Source organism: the organism of the source record quoted next, unplaced genomic scaffold (genome assembly GCF_019419815.1).
Source record: "Pyrus x bretschneideri cultivar Hongxiangsu unplaced genomic scaffold, Pyrus_bretschneideri_v1 Contig56, whole genome shotgun sequence".
Lineage (NCBI taxonomy): Eukaryota > Viridiplantae > Streptophyta > Magnoliopsida > Rosales > Rosaceae > Pyrus > Pyrus x bretschneideri.
The window spans coordinates 2,274,804-2,287,586 of record NW_025999794.1 but is presented as its reverse complement, the minus strand read 5'-3'; the positions used below and the strand labels follow the sequence as shown (position 1 = coordinate 2,287,586).

Sequence of the window (12,783 nt, the reverse complement as noted above, 5' to 3'; positions counted from 1 at the left end):
ACTCTTATCTTGGATGTAAGCTTAAATACTCGTTTTTATTGGAGCTATGCATTATAAACCCTAGCAACACGTACTTTACAAGTCGTGTAAAATCTTGGCAGATCTTTAGTGTCACACATTGTGAATGTAATTTGTTATATGGAGAATCATCAAAGATGTGCAGGAAGATGGATTACATAGGGAGTTGGAAGTTGAAGTAACTCCACTTTGTTTACCATGAATAGGAGAATCCAACACCATCAAATACATGATATGGCAACCAGCTAGCACTAACTAAATAGTTTAGTTTGTGGGTGCAAAATACAGCTGTGAGCAAGCAAAAAGCCAGAAGAAACAGTAAACATCATGCAGCAGATGGACACCAAAAACAAAACAAAAATAAAGCTTCCATGATAGCTACCTCATAGCAACCCAACTAGTCTCACCAAATACCCAAAACTACTTTTCTACAACTTTTTCAAGTGCCTTGTTTAGGTAATTTAAAAATACACAACATATTATACAAGAGAAGTGAATTTTTTATTTATTTTTGTTAAGATTTTATAGTTGGGTTTGTGGTTTGTATTAGTTACACCGATATTATCCTAACTTAATCATCTACACAGAAGAACATCTATATAGTTTTATCACAAAGGCTTCGATGCTATTAGTAGGGAAACCATTCAATTATAAATAGTAATATATCTTTTTAAGTTTCCGACATGGGTTTGCATTCTGTTTGTACCATACTTACCAATCCCAAAACTATTGAGCACCGATCAACTCCACACCTTCAGGGACCCACCAAATGTTTCGTGCTGAGACACCCTTGCCGAAACACAAGAGTTTCTCTCCAACCAGAAGGCCAATCACAACGCAACACATATAAACATCAGAATAAAGCTCCTAGAATCCCATATCCACATACATTTTGAGTTTGCTTCTCTATCTTTGTCTTCCTACACATTCACCTACACTAAGTGACCTGAGCAACCATGTAAAGATCACAAACTTGACACTTTATGTCGTTCCAAAGTCTATCCAACTTTGTGCATCTAAGATCTAACACATTCTTTAACAATTTTCACTCCCCATTTTGTCCCCTTCCACTCCTCTCTTGTTTTTTTCAGTCCCTCCATCCACCCTCGATTTATTTGATCGAGTGGGAGTGCAAACGAGTAAATAAGGAGCGTAGATATTTTTTCTTGTAAATTGCCTTACCTATTTCAGCTAGATGGGCTGCTCCACTTGATCCAATATGTATATAAAATCTCAAACCTCCTCACTTATGCTACGTGATTTTGTCTTATTGTAAGCCCACCCACTGATTTAAAAAAATAAAAAAATAATAAAAATTTCACATTAACTTGATTAATTTAGGTTGATTTTGGATTTGTGCGTTTAAACCCTTATTCTATAAGCAATGCCGAGGTGAGCGGAATTGAACATATCTGGCTCGGATTCTAAGCAAATATTCTTAACCATTTCACTACAAAACTACTTTTGGTTTTGGGTGTTGAGCAAAAGTTTTTAACCGTTTGAATTATAAGACCATTTCCGAATCCGAAAAGGAAATATGGCAAGAATATGAAATCAAAACTCCCTATAATTTCTCATATGCCCATATAAAAGGAAATCAAAAACAAAAATGCAATATTGAAAAAAAGAAGGGGGATGGGGGGTAGATTGAAAATATTACACAGGCTTGGAAGCTAGCTAGCTAGAAGATGCATGCAAGTTATGGTATTACTATTACATGATGGAGCAGGCATTAGGGTTATCATCACTGAACATGGTGGTGTAAGGGTCTTCATATTTTGTGACAGTCCCAGTGGAGGAGGGATTGTTGTCCACATTTCTGACATAACCAGGAGGTGCCTTCTTGTCATAAGCCTGAGCAATGTAGGGCTGTGCCACTAAGTTGTAGGGCACATAAGGCCATATCTCCGCCCTCTTCCCTGTTGACTTTGCCTTCTTCAGCACTTTGTTTGGTTCAACATACCCTGTCACAGTCACCTTCTGTTGCTTCCTGTTTATCTCCACAGATTTAACCCCTGCCCAACATTCAACAAACATCTTTTATCAGCTCAAAATTTGGGGTTTGTCTAATTTGGGGATTGTCTGACTTCAGTAGTCTGGACTGAATAGTTGAGAAAAAAAAAAAAAAAAATAGTGCTGATTGTCAATATCCCGCACTGCTGAGTAGTCCGGCTTATTGAAGAAAACTTGCAAAATTTGATGACATTTGTAATTTGCGACGTAAAATACACAAAAAAAAAAAAAAAAAAAATGAAAAACATGCAGAAAAAGAACATACCAGTTAAGGAAGAGAGGGCATTCTTGACCTTAAGCTCACAGCCATCACAGTCCATCCTGACTTTGAGCTCCACTGTCTGTAATTGCTTCTTCTTTTTGTGTTTATACCCACTGTTGTTCACCAGATCATACAAGTACTCCAATGTTTCTCCAACTCCCATTTTTCGAAGCTTTTTTTTAAGCTCAAAAGTTTTCAGTCGATGCCTTTCGACAAACCCTTGGTGAGCAATTATATGAAGAATTTAGGCGCCCCTTGAGAAACTACAAGGAAGGAAGGAAGGAAGGAAGTTCCCCTCCCTTGCTGTTGCCGCTGCTGAACAATTTTATTAAATGGATTCTTTCCTTGCCTTACAACACTCGAACTCTCTCTTTTACTTCGTATGACGTCTTTCTCTCACACAAAGCCCCTACTTCTTATAGAGCCTTTTTATTTTTCTTTGTTTTTTTTTTTTTTTTTCTAGAAAAATAAAAATCACCAGAGGAAAGGTAGTGGGCCACCCCAAACAGGAGGAAACAAAAACCCAGGAACCCAGATTTTTTTTTTTCTAGAGGTTGAATTGATTGAATTTTAAAATGCGATGTATGGGTACTTCACATCTTCGTTTTTTTTAATAGAGAAACCATTTATCCTTGTTGTGGAAGGAACGATACAAGACTACTATTTTTTTGCATTTTGGTTTTGGTTAATCCCCTTACATTTTTTGGTACGTACATACACAAGTTGAAGAAATCTTCCTCTTTATAAAGCACCACTATGTAAGGGCAGGCACATACACGAGTTGAAGACATCTTCCTTTTTATAAAGCACCTTAAGTGGTCAAATTACATTTTTTGTAATACCACAATAAAAATTAAAATTAAAATTAAAAAATTAAAAAAAAAGAAAAAAAAGAAGCTCTTCAACCACTAGCTCCAAAAACGGGTAAAAGCCCCCATCTACATTTAGTTTATACTAAGACCAATGTACCTTAGGTTTGATAGAATCGCAACGGGGAAGCGATGGTGGCTATGAACCCTCCTCTTGGCACCGTTGCCTCTCCAAATCATGTCAAAGTTATGTTGTCATATACGGGTTGTAGATGTTCGTAAAAGCTAAGTTCTCTACTATCATTAGAATTTGATTTGATTATGAAAGATTATTTAAAATTTGCAGTCACAAGAGGAGAGTTGTGTTTTGTAGATGGGCATTGTGAACACGGAAATTTCTTGAAACAAGAACACGTGTACAAAATAATATTTGTGTTTAATGATTTTAGGGTTACAATCTCTTTGTAATTTGGTCCTCTGATTCGATCTCCGTAAGATGTTGGTTTGTTGACGTGTTGTTGATCCAAAGGCTATCGAGGCTTGATCTTGGATGAATAGTTGGAAGTTTCTTCAAGGGCCGTCAGGGCTTGATCTTGAAGAACAAGGATGAACAAATCGTCGAGGGCTTTTGGGCTTGATCTTGAAGTTGATCCAAAGGGCTGTTGGGGTTTGATCTTAGGATGAACAGGTGGGAGCTTGTTCAAGGGCCGTCGGGGCTTGATCTTTGAACAATGGTTGTGCGGATTTCTTCAAGGGCTGTCGGGCTTGATCTTAAAGATTGATGGATGAGCGAATCTTCAAGGGCTTTTGGGCTTGATCTTGAAGAACGATTGGATGTGTGGATTTGTTGATGTTGTTGATCCAAATGGCCGTTAGGGCTTGATCTTAGGATGAACGGATGATGAACAATGAACACTTTCTTCAAGGGTCGTTGGGGTTTGATCTTGAAGAATGGTTGTGCGGATTTCTTCAAGGAGCTTTTGGACTTGATCTTGAAGGTTGATGGATGAGCGGATCTTCAAGGGCTTTTGGGCTTGATCTTGAAGAACGGTTGGATGTGTGGATTTGTTAATGTTGTTGATCCAAAGGGCCGTTGGGGCTTGATCTTAGGATGAACAATGAACACTTTCTTCAAGGGCCGTCGGGGCTTGATCTTGAAGGAGGATTTGACGAAGAACAAAGAGGGCTTTCTTGATCCTTCAGGATTTGCTTGAGAGCTTTAGAGTTTCAAAGCTTCAAGGTTTTGGTGTAATGTGAATTGGTTGATTTTTTTTTTTTTTTGGATCTTTGATACCTTGATGGAGAAGCCCATTTATAGGCTTTGAGAATGAATCACCACCACAAATTTTCTTGGTGAAGTAAGTGGATGATGTAGGTGAAGTGAGTGGATGTTGTAGGTGAAGTAAGTGAATAATATAGGTGAAATGAGTGGAGGTTGTAATTTTAATGCATTGGTCAACATTTATTTTACCGAAATTTCGATGTCTACAGGCATATCTGCGACTCGTTGTGTTCGTTTCAGTGTAATCATATTCCAAGAAATTGTAATTGTGTGGCAAATCAGTTAGTAAAGCATGCTCTTTCAAAATTGTATTGTATGGTGTAGCTCACCAATTAGCAAATGGATATTTCTTTTTGGTCACTCTTTCCTCATTCACGACTTCAAACATATCATTAAGTTTAAGTTAGAGTTTTGTAACCAATGAAAAAGTAGTGAAAATGTAAATCTAAAATTGAAAATACAATGTATCGGACTGTAAATATCTCAAGATAAAGGGACTTGTTACAACCCGTCCCTAAAATTACGTGTTGCTCCCTAGGGTATTTTTGTCAATTCCCTCAATTAAAATAAATAAAAACGTAAATTTAAGGGCTTATTTCAGATGAAAATGTATTTGAAAAGTCTAAGATTGTTAAAGGTCCTGGACATGTTTCTCCACCGAGAAATACCAATCGGTTTTCAAATGAAAATGATAAATGTTGACAACAATAGTGGAAGAACCAAATCAACATCTACGTTTGCATTATCGTGTATCATTCTAATGGTGCAAACATTATGGCCATTTGCCGTAGCAAAAGACATTATCTACCCATGAGTTATTTTCAGCCTGTCTTATTCCATTTTAGTTGAAATTTGCGAGTATTTGTTTGACGTTATTGCCAAGTCATCAAGAAATCATTCGAGTGGTTATAATTACTTTCTGTGTCCGAATGGAGATGGAAAATATCACCATAAGCTCCTGGTATGGGGTATCTTGCACATGTGGAGATCATGATGATGTTTTTGTGATTACTGATCGACTTGACAAATTACCCCACGTTCCATTGGTCCAAATGGAGTACATTTCTGACCACCTGGTAAAATTACTTATTTTTGAATTTGTCGGATTTTCTGGCACTTCGATCAGCATCTACATTGATGGTGATTCCATATTCACCTCTTTGTGCTGGAAGACATTCTAATAATCCTTGAATACGTGTCCACACAACTGCACCTCGTATTATTATTATTTTTTTTTTTTATGTAGACAGACTGTATAGAAAACTTCTCGACGCTTAAATTTAGTGTGATCATTAATTCCTCAATCACCCAACAAATACTTAGTTGAATGAATCTTAATCTTTGGTGATTGAATATTCCAGAACTACTAAGGTAGCGAGATGTTATACATTAATTCCAATTACCTTATATTCTAGATTTGTTGGACTTGTTTTGACCATCAGATTCTTGGTTATTCTTTTAGCCTTCTCGATGCAATTTTTCGCTAAATTTGAGAGGAAAATTCAATATAAAGCTACTCACCAAGACATCGTGGACTACATTGTTTGACTACTTAGTGTGCATATCACGATCGCATCTCTTTGTGGCACTCGTTTGATTTCCAAATCGTGGGAAGCCTTTTTGAAGGTTATGAGTACTAAGTTTTGTTTAGTACCACATTTTCACCCTTAAGCTAATGATTAATCTGTAATGAGCTACTCAAACCTTGGTGGACATGTTGCATTTTGTCCATTCATTAGCATGGTTGTAATGCATAGTTATCTTTATTTTAGTTGGTTGTAACTACGGTTACAATTTTTTATTTTGAGTATGGCATTGTTGAGACATATTGTGAAAATTTTATCCATAGCACATGATTGATAGAAAAGTATTGTGAACCGGTAGTTGAATGATTGAGATTACAATGTAACAAATTGTGTGTTATTTGCGTTGTCGACCAGGAGGGCAATACGTGAGCGCGATTGAGGCACTAATTGGATGATTTATGCGTATTTTCCCAATGGGGGGCATGATGGTAAAACTGCACCCTCGGGAATTTGTTACTCACTTATCGGGACAACAATGAGTTATTAGTATTACGGGCTGCAGACCGTGATATTGATAACTTAATTGTTGAACTTGTTAAGCAAGTGGACATCTAGGTCCGTCTACGTTTAGTTGTTTATTTATTGTTTGGGCTTAACCCAAAGATACCACACACTCATCTTTGGGACATGTGACACCTAAGGGTGTGTAGGTGAAGTTTTTCTATTTTCGGTGTTGTTTTCAGTACAACTATTTTAACTTCACTAATTTATATATGTACTTCGACGTTACATTGTTATACATCTATTTTTCCACTTTATGTTTTTATAAAGGACTATATATTTTAGTATTGTACTGAAGGAGAATGAAAGTTTGAGTTTACAGGCATGAAAGAGGGATCATTGAACTTCGATCGTGACGGAATGGCAATCTCTTTTATACAGCTGCACTAACTTGATTTCTTCTTTATACATTTTCTTTCTATCTTGAGTATTTTATGCGGAACAAGTGTTTTTTTTAAATTTCGGGGACGAAATTTTTTTAAGGTGGGTAGATTGTTACAACCCGTCCCTAAATTTACATTTTTATTTATTTTAATCGAGGGAATTGACGAAAATGCCCTAGGGGCAAAACGTAATTTTTCGATGACGTATTTGATCCTCGTATATTCTGTCATGTTTCTTGACATATTTGGGTAGAGCTCAACCTCACGAATATGTAGGCCCAAACTGTTCGTGAAATGGAGTTATAACGAAGGAGTTATTAATGAGTGAAGTGGAAGGCAAAATAGATAATTTACCATTTAATTGGAAGGCTCCAGAAAATCTGGAGTAATGGGATGAGCCACATGTGTGGCTAAGATTAAGAAGAGAAGTGAGATGGACAGAGGAGATGAAGGAAGCAAGGAGAGAAGGAGATGGCCAATCGAGGGAGAGAACAAGGAAAGGAAAGGAAAGAAAGGGGAAACGGGGGATTCTTGACCCGTGCCCTTTTGACCCGGCCCAATCGGCTCCTTACTCTTCCGACGGCTTTCCGCCCATTTTTCCAATGAATTACATCAAACCATCAGTTGGAAAACCCTCCATGATCTTCCCTCTTCCTATTACACCCCAAAAAATGAAGGGATTTGGCCTTGAAATTAGGAGAACCTGCACTGTGGGGTACGACGGCTTTGTGTTTGAATCACCTAAATCTAAAGCTAACTACATGCATCTCCACCACCATTAGACTTCTATTAAGGCCTGGAACAAAGCCTAAACAACTATAGGGACGGCAGAGCACCGGAAGTGATGGATTGAAGCCACTAATTCTTAGGGTTCCGATGGGTTTAAGATGAATTGGAGCCTTTCCCAGCCAAATTAGATTTGGCCACAAGTATATCTCTTGCTCTACTCATTGGGACCTTCATTCTTGTAAATTTTGGAAATAGTTGGATTTTCCGGTGAGTCTGGGCGGCTGACCGTCACCTGCGACATTGCGTGGGCCGAGGTATCCCTTGACCTTCCTAGGCTAAATTTGATACCCCTAATTCCATATGTGAAGTCTGATTGATGAAATTTCATCATTTGAACATAGTTACGATAGAGACCATCACTTGATCCTTATATGAATTAACGATCCAACCGTTGGATCATCACCAAACTTTAATACCTTATAATACGTAATATTTGAGGACAATAGGAACTGACGGATCGGGAATCCGACATACGAAGCTTCTCGAACTGAATTTGTAAGCTCGTAAAATAAAACGTTGGCCGCCACTTAATTCTAGCAATTGGTGGAGATCTGACCGTTGGATTGTAATGAAATTTTACTATGATGTTCTAGATGCATAATATGGATCTTTGGAGGTTACGGATCGGAAATCCATGGTGCGGATCTTCTGAATTGAGTTACGTAGGATTGTGGACCCTACCGTCGACTTTTGATCGACTGTTGACTTTTGGTCAATGGGTTTCAAATCATTCTAGAACGTCCTTGGAGATGTATTTTATGTAAGTTACGTGTTCTATTGATAAGAATTCTGAGACGTTATTTGATAATTGTTCTAGGTGACGATGGTTTGTGACGCCTCGATATTCATGCTAGGGAATTGTAGCGCAGACTTCAGGTGAGTAGGTCTTTTCCTTTTTATAGTATATATATGATTGATAGTTCCACAAATGCTTTTAAATTGATTTATGCATTTTATGCCATGTCATATATATTTTAAAATACTATGATATGGTTGAGTTTTGGATTGCATCATGGCATATCCATATGCATATTACCTACATATAATTGTTGTGAATGCTTGGAAGTGCTGAGGTGAATGCGGGACACGCAAGTAAGTTTAGGTGACTTTATGGTGTTATTTGAAATGATTGAGTTGTGGCATGACTAATTTTATATTTTATGCAACTCCAACATTGTCGTACAGGTTGCAATAATAGGCAACTCCAACATTGTCATACAGGTAGCAATAATGGGCAACTCCGACACTGTCGAACAGGTTGCCTATGAGTCGTACAGGTTGCATTAGGCAACTCCAACTCATGTGTTATCATAGATTGATTTATGAGTCGTATAGGTTGCCTTAGGCAACTCCGACTCATGTGTCAACATAGATTGATGAGCACCTGATTTTATTATGTTGTTGCTGATATGTAGTGACTTGGAATATTTCTGGATTTACTGTTGATTTGCATTTGATTTCATACTTATACGTAGTATGATTTTCTGGAAACTATACAGGTTTTACAGCGAGGAGTTACAACATTTTCAAAAAGTTTTTTTTATTAAAACTTATTTTCAAGTCTACTCACCCTTATTTTTCGCCCCTCCAAGTTTTAATAGCTGAGTTTTCTTATCGACGAGGATTCATGGTAAATCTTGGTATTGGAAATTACCTTTGATTGTATGATTCTCAATCCACTTTACTGTACTTTACTTATGCTCTGACGTCACGTGTGAAATGAGTTCATTCTCGCTCACAGTGTACTCTTGTATTTAGGCACTTTTAGGTTTAAATTGATTCACATTTCCCACATCACTAGACTCTATGGCTTCGTTACCTTCCTAGGTGTCGACCACCACAACTCGATTCGAAGTCCTAGTGGACAATCTGGGTTGGGATGTGTCAGACTTGTGTGCAAACAAAGTCTAAATTAAAAGTAACATATACTATACTAAGTAATCAACCACTATAGGGTGGCCCAATGGTTGGGAAGGAATTTCATAACTGAGCGCAATGGCGTTCTAGGATTCATATAGCCGACCCCACTTAGTGGGAAAATGCTTTGTTGTTGTTGTATTTCACACAGTACGTCCTAAGTTCGATTTCTAACTAGTGAATAACACGATGGTAGCCATGGACAGCTGAAATGCATTTGTGAGTCTTCTTAGCTCTAAAAAATATAGACTGTTTAATGTCACCAGCTGGTCATTAAGAAAAAAAAAAAAAAGGTATTGTAAGTAACGTTTGAAAGCAATGTTTGAAAGGGGAATCAGAAAGTAACATGGCCCGATGTTTATGTCCGTTGAAAGCATATGATAGAATATTAAATTGTTAATAACACCTATTTAACAATTTATTAATTGATCCCACGTAAGGAGACAACACCACGAAACGCCAACTAAAGAAAAAACACAAGCGTATGCTCAGACACGTGGCGAGAATCAAACGGTGGAGAGGGTGTAAGCAGCCCCAGGCGCCCGCTGCCTCTAAATGTGGAAGGCTTATCTTATTTATTCGCTTAAGCGTTTTTTTTCTTCAAGATTCGTCGAGTCGTTTGATTGGGTTTTGTTTGGTGTTTATTTGGTCAAAGAGGAACGCACGAGGAGCAAGATGTTCGTATGACATGTGTGACCTTCATTGTACAATATGTGACATTTCGGAGAGACTGTTCACGGGGCAAAAACTTTGTGTCAATAATGTGAGGATATGTGAAAAAAAATTAACATATATGCTTTTATTATTGGTATAGAACATCATCCTAACAATATGCCTATGTTATACAAGTTGTCATCTCTTGTATGACTGATATAATGTCACGTGTGAACTTCTTTCTACATAATATTGTACTACGGTAATAGTGTGTTAGTACCACTATTCTCCCTCTTCACAAACCAAGAACTACGAAATCGCCCCTTTCATTTTTGGGAGATGAAAGGATCGTACTATTCGAGCATTTTTTTCACGGTTAGAATAGAACAAGTACGTCATGCTAATGTACCTTGGATGATCGAATCAGGTACTGATGAGCACATTGAATTTACATCATGAGTGAAGTAATTTTGTGTAACCTAAAGACATTATAACTTAGGCATGCGCCTCTAAAGCGTGCAGGAATTGCAAGCAATTCACAAGGGCCAATAATTTGTACCAATAAATGTAGCTCTTGTGATTTATGTTTATAATGTATACGTGACTGTCTAAATTTAAAAAAAAAAAAAAAAAAAAAAGTAGGAATATCAATAGAGTTTGGAGATTAAATTCACATGGGCTTTTGTATTACTTGTAAGGCAAGAAAGTTCATAATTAGTATAAAAAAAAGGCATAAGGTCAAGGGTGAAACACAATTCTTACAAACACTTGATAAACCCTCTGTTCTCTTTATGTCGTCCCACTCTCTCTCACCCACTTTTATAATTAGTTTCACAACAATTCTATCATATTTCAGTACTAGATACATCAATTGTTAGAGTAATCCTATAGGAAAACCACCATTTTTATGAACATTTTCGTACATCATAATGTGACAAGTCAACATGATGATGGCCTTAAATATACAAATAGAAACCTCCAAAAATCGAGAACAAGTTATAAGAGAGGAGTTTATTGTTACGTGACGTTCCAATTCAATAATGTAATGTTACGGTGACAAACGAACACATGGCATTGTTTAATTGGAATGAAATGCTGGGACAGTAAATACATTCCATATAAGTTACTCTTCGATAAATATAAGCCACATTGTATACCGTTAAAATACACATATACCAAATATATTTTACTCCTCATTTCAATAGCAACCTTAGCAGACCAAATTCCCTGTTATATTATTTGATGCATGATGCCAATAACTAGCCAGAGTGTAGGTAACAAATTCCCCTTTATCAAAATATTGTTTGCATAACGTATGTTTGATAACTATTTTAAGTTCAGTTTAAGTTGTAAAATTTAGTTGCTTGATAACTACTTTTAGCTTCTAGAAAATAAAAAACTGAAAGTTGTTGCAGTCCTAATTTGGTTAAGAACATGATTGTATAAATCCTATTGGGATTCTATAATATCTTTTAATTAATGTCCTATTTCACTTGTAATATCTAAAGGTCAAGGAGTTTACCTTCCCTACTACTATAAAAAAAGGTACAATGGAAAGTCCTTTTCATCTTTCCCTCATGGTACTTGTTTGCTATCGGTCTCTCACCTGTATTTAGCTTTGGACAGAATTTACCACCCGATTAGGGTTGCATTCCCAAAAAACCCGACTCGCCGACAGCACCTCATGGTGCAACAGGGTCCGGGCACAATGGGGCTCTCACCTTCTTCGACACCATCTTCCAGTGGACTTGAGTTCAGTCCGCTGCTGAAGACGCTTCTCCAGACTACAATTCAAACGCTGACGACACCCAATTATATAACACACACCTCAGAATTCACCAAATCTCTCTCTACACCTTTGCCGCTCATCTCTCTCTCCGTCTCTATAATTCTTTAGTTAAATAGGCCTACCACATGTGATCAACACACTTTACTAAAGGTTCGTGGATAAGGCTCTTCTACAAATTGAAGGGCTCAATTTTCATCTTCTGCCAATCAAGTTCTCTTAAAACACAGATGTGGGACCATGATTTTTTAGGGCCGGAGTAAGGCTGATCTGAATACAATTACCTCAGAAGTCTGTTCATGAACTCATTAGCTCGAAGCAGAGCTGTATTAAACGGAGTAGTGTTGCCACCATCACTCTACTTCGGGGCACTAGGCAGAGTCCAAGCAACTCTGCTGGATAATTATGCTTGTTCCGCTAGATACGCGATTTGATCCTGATATGGACAATAATCAGATCTTATAAGTCTTGGAGTTCCGACAACTTAGGGATTGATGTGTGTCGTAAGTAATCATAACTCTTAAGAGGGTGCAATACCTACTTCTAGATATCCTCTAGGATTTTCCCGTCTTAGAACAAGGATTTTATCTTTAAAATGTCTCTCTCCCTACGATAGTATATACACCCATCTAAGGTCTATCTATGGTAATGCAATCTAAACACTTGAATTCTCTTGCCCATTGCTTGAATCTAAAATCATTCACTAACTTGACCGTCAAGGAGCCTTTGGTAGGCACCCCCCTGCCCCACTCGGTCTTAGGATTGCTCATGGTTGTTTACTGT

At 37.4% G+C, this 12,783-nt stretch overlaps 1 protein-coding gene across 1 annotated transcript; it reads right to left on the bottom strand.

The window, feature by feature from the left end:
• Positions 1-1,567: 1,567 nt before the first annotated feature.
• LOC103967025 (heavy metal-associated isoprenylated plant protein 23-like) lies at positions 1,568-2,693 on the bottom strand. Its single transcript, XM_009380270.3, has 2 exons — positions 2,297-2,693; positions 1,568-2,033 (listed from the first exon to the last, which is right to left on the bottom strand). Exons 1-2 carry the CDS (start codon positions 2,454-2,456, stop codon positions 1,732-1,734), a joined length of 462 nt encoding a protein of 153 aa, XP_009378545.2. The 5' UTR covers positions 2,457-2,693; the 3' UTR covers positions 1,568-1,731.
• Between the last annotated feature and the right edge of the window lie 10,090 nt (positions 2,694-12,783).